Genomic DNA, 1297 nt, shown 5'->3' on the forward strand with positions numbered 1-1297 from the left:
TCACAGCACCACGGCCACAGCCGCCAGGGCCGCAAAAAATGCGGCCGCCGCGCCCGCCATGCGACCGGAGGCCGAGTTCTTGGCGGCGGCGGCGGGCGCCGGCGAGGGGGAGGGGGAGGCGACCGGGGCCGGCGAGGGGGACGCCGCTGCGGCCGGGCTGAGCAGGGTGACGAGGCACGGGGGCAGGGCCTCGGCCGAGGTGAAGGTGCAGTTGGCGAGGCGGGCGATGGCGGACACCTCCACGCCGGCGGCGGTGAGGCTGCGCGGGCGCGGCGCGGGTGCATGGGAGGTCATGGGGAAGGAAGGGGGACGATTTTCAGCGCGACCTGGTTTGACAGAAGGCTGTTGAGGGGATGATGGGGGCAGGGAGCCCTACCCGCTGCAAGGCAAGCGGGTATTGTTGTTGTAGATGAATAAGAAAACCTGTGGTACGCGCGCAAGGTCTACAGTGGGTCCGCACACACAAAAGGCAGCAGGTCTCAAACAGGCCTTTGAGTGGCGGTCCCAGGTCCCTCAACCCTGAACGCACCTGTCGGTGTAGGCGACGCTGCAAGCAGCCGTCGCGGCGGCGGCCTTCGCCACAGGGTAGGCTGCAGGGTTGGCGGGGTCAATCGTCAGGTTCGCCGCCTTGAAGGCGGGCAGGAACGCGGAGACGAGGGCGCAGGAGCAGTTGCTGCAGAAGCTGCCGAGGGGCGAATCGGCGGCGCACGCCGCGGGGACGCCGTCGAAATCGAGGGTGGTCGTGTCGGGGGAGATGGGGCAGCCGGCGGCGGAGGGGAGGTCGGCCTTGGGTGCGGCGGCGGTGAGCGCAGAGATCTTCTCGATCAGGGCGGTGGCGTTGATGGGGTTGGTGAGGGTGCCTGCGGTGGTGTGGGAGTGGGCAAGGTTTGGGGGTCAAGAAGGGAGTGTGCACGTCTGAAAATCAGGGATGTCCGTTCAATTCAAAACAGCATCCAGCTTCAGCGACTCAGGGGAGCTGGGGATGGTGGCGAGGTGCACAAATAGTGCGGGCGCACAATGCTGCAAACGGCGAGAGGAACAGTGCAGAAGGCCCGACAACACGTCCAGGCCGGCGCTCACCCACGTACTCCACGAGCGCGGGGATGGAGTCCAGGTTCTCCGCGGCGGCGGCCTTCAGCACCGCGGCCTGGTCGGCGCTCAGCAGAGCCACCAGGTCTGGGGAGGCCAGGATAGCATCAACCAGCTCCTTCACGCTGTTGAGTTCGCCATCAAGAGCAAATGAGGGGCCGCCCTCGCCGGGGGTCACGGAGGCGACGACCAGCGGGGATGCGGAGGC

At 67.6% G+C, this 1297-nt stretch overlaps 1 protein-coding gene across 1 annotated transcript in view; it reads right to left on the bottom strand.

The window, feature by feature from the left end:
• The window catches only part of MNEG_4043 (hypothetical protein), a gene marked incomplete at both ends in the record, with an annotated part of 2643 nt that continues 1346 nt past the window's right edge, over positions 1-1297 (bottom strand). Inside the window, 3 exons of the mRNA XM_014047480.1 lie at positions 1-259; positions 530-860; positions 1081-1176. Coding sequence (XP_013902934.1) covers positions 1-259; positions 530-860; positions 1081-1176 — 686 coding nt within the window. The remainder of the gene's footprint in view (positions 260-529; positions 861-1080; positions 1177-1297) is intronic.

The sequence above is a fragment of the Monoraphidium neglectum genome, assembly GCF_000611645.1.
Source record: "Monoraphidium neglectum strain SAG 48.87 unplaced genomic scaffold scaffold00540, whole genome shotgun sequence".
NCBI classification, from domain to species: Eukaryota; Viridiplantae; Chlorophyta; class Chlorophyceae; order Sphaeropleales; family Selenastraceae; genus Monoraphidium; species Monoraphidium neglectum.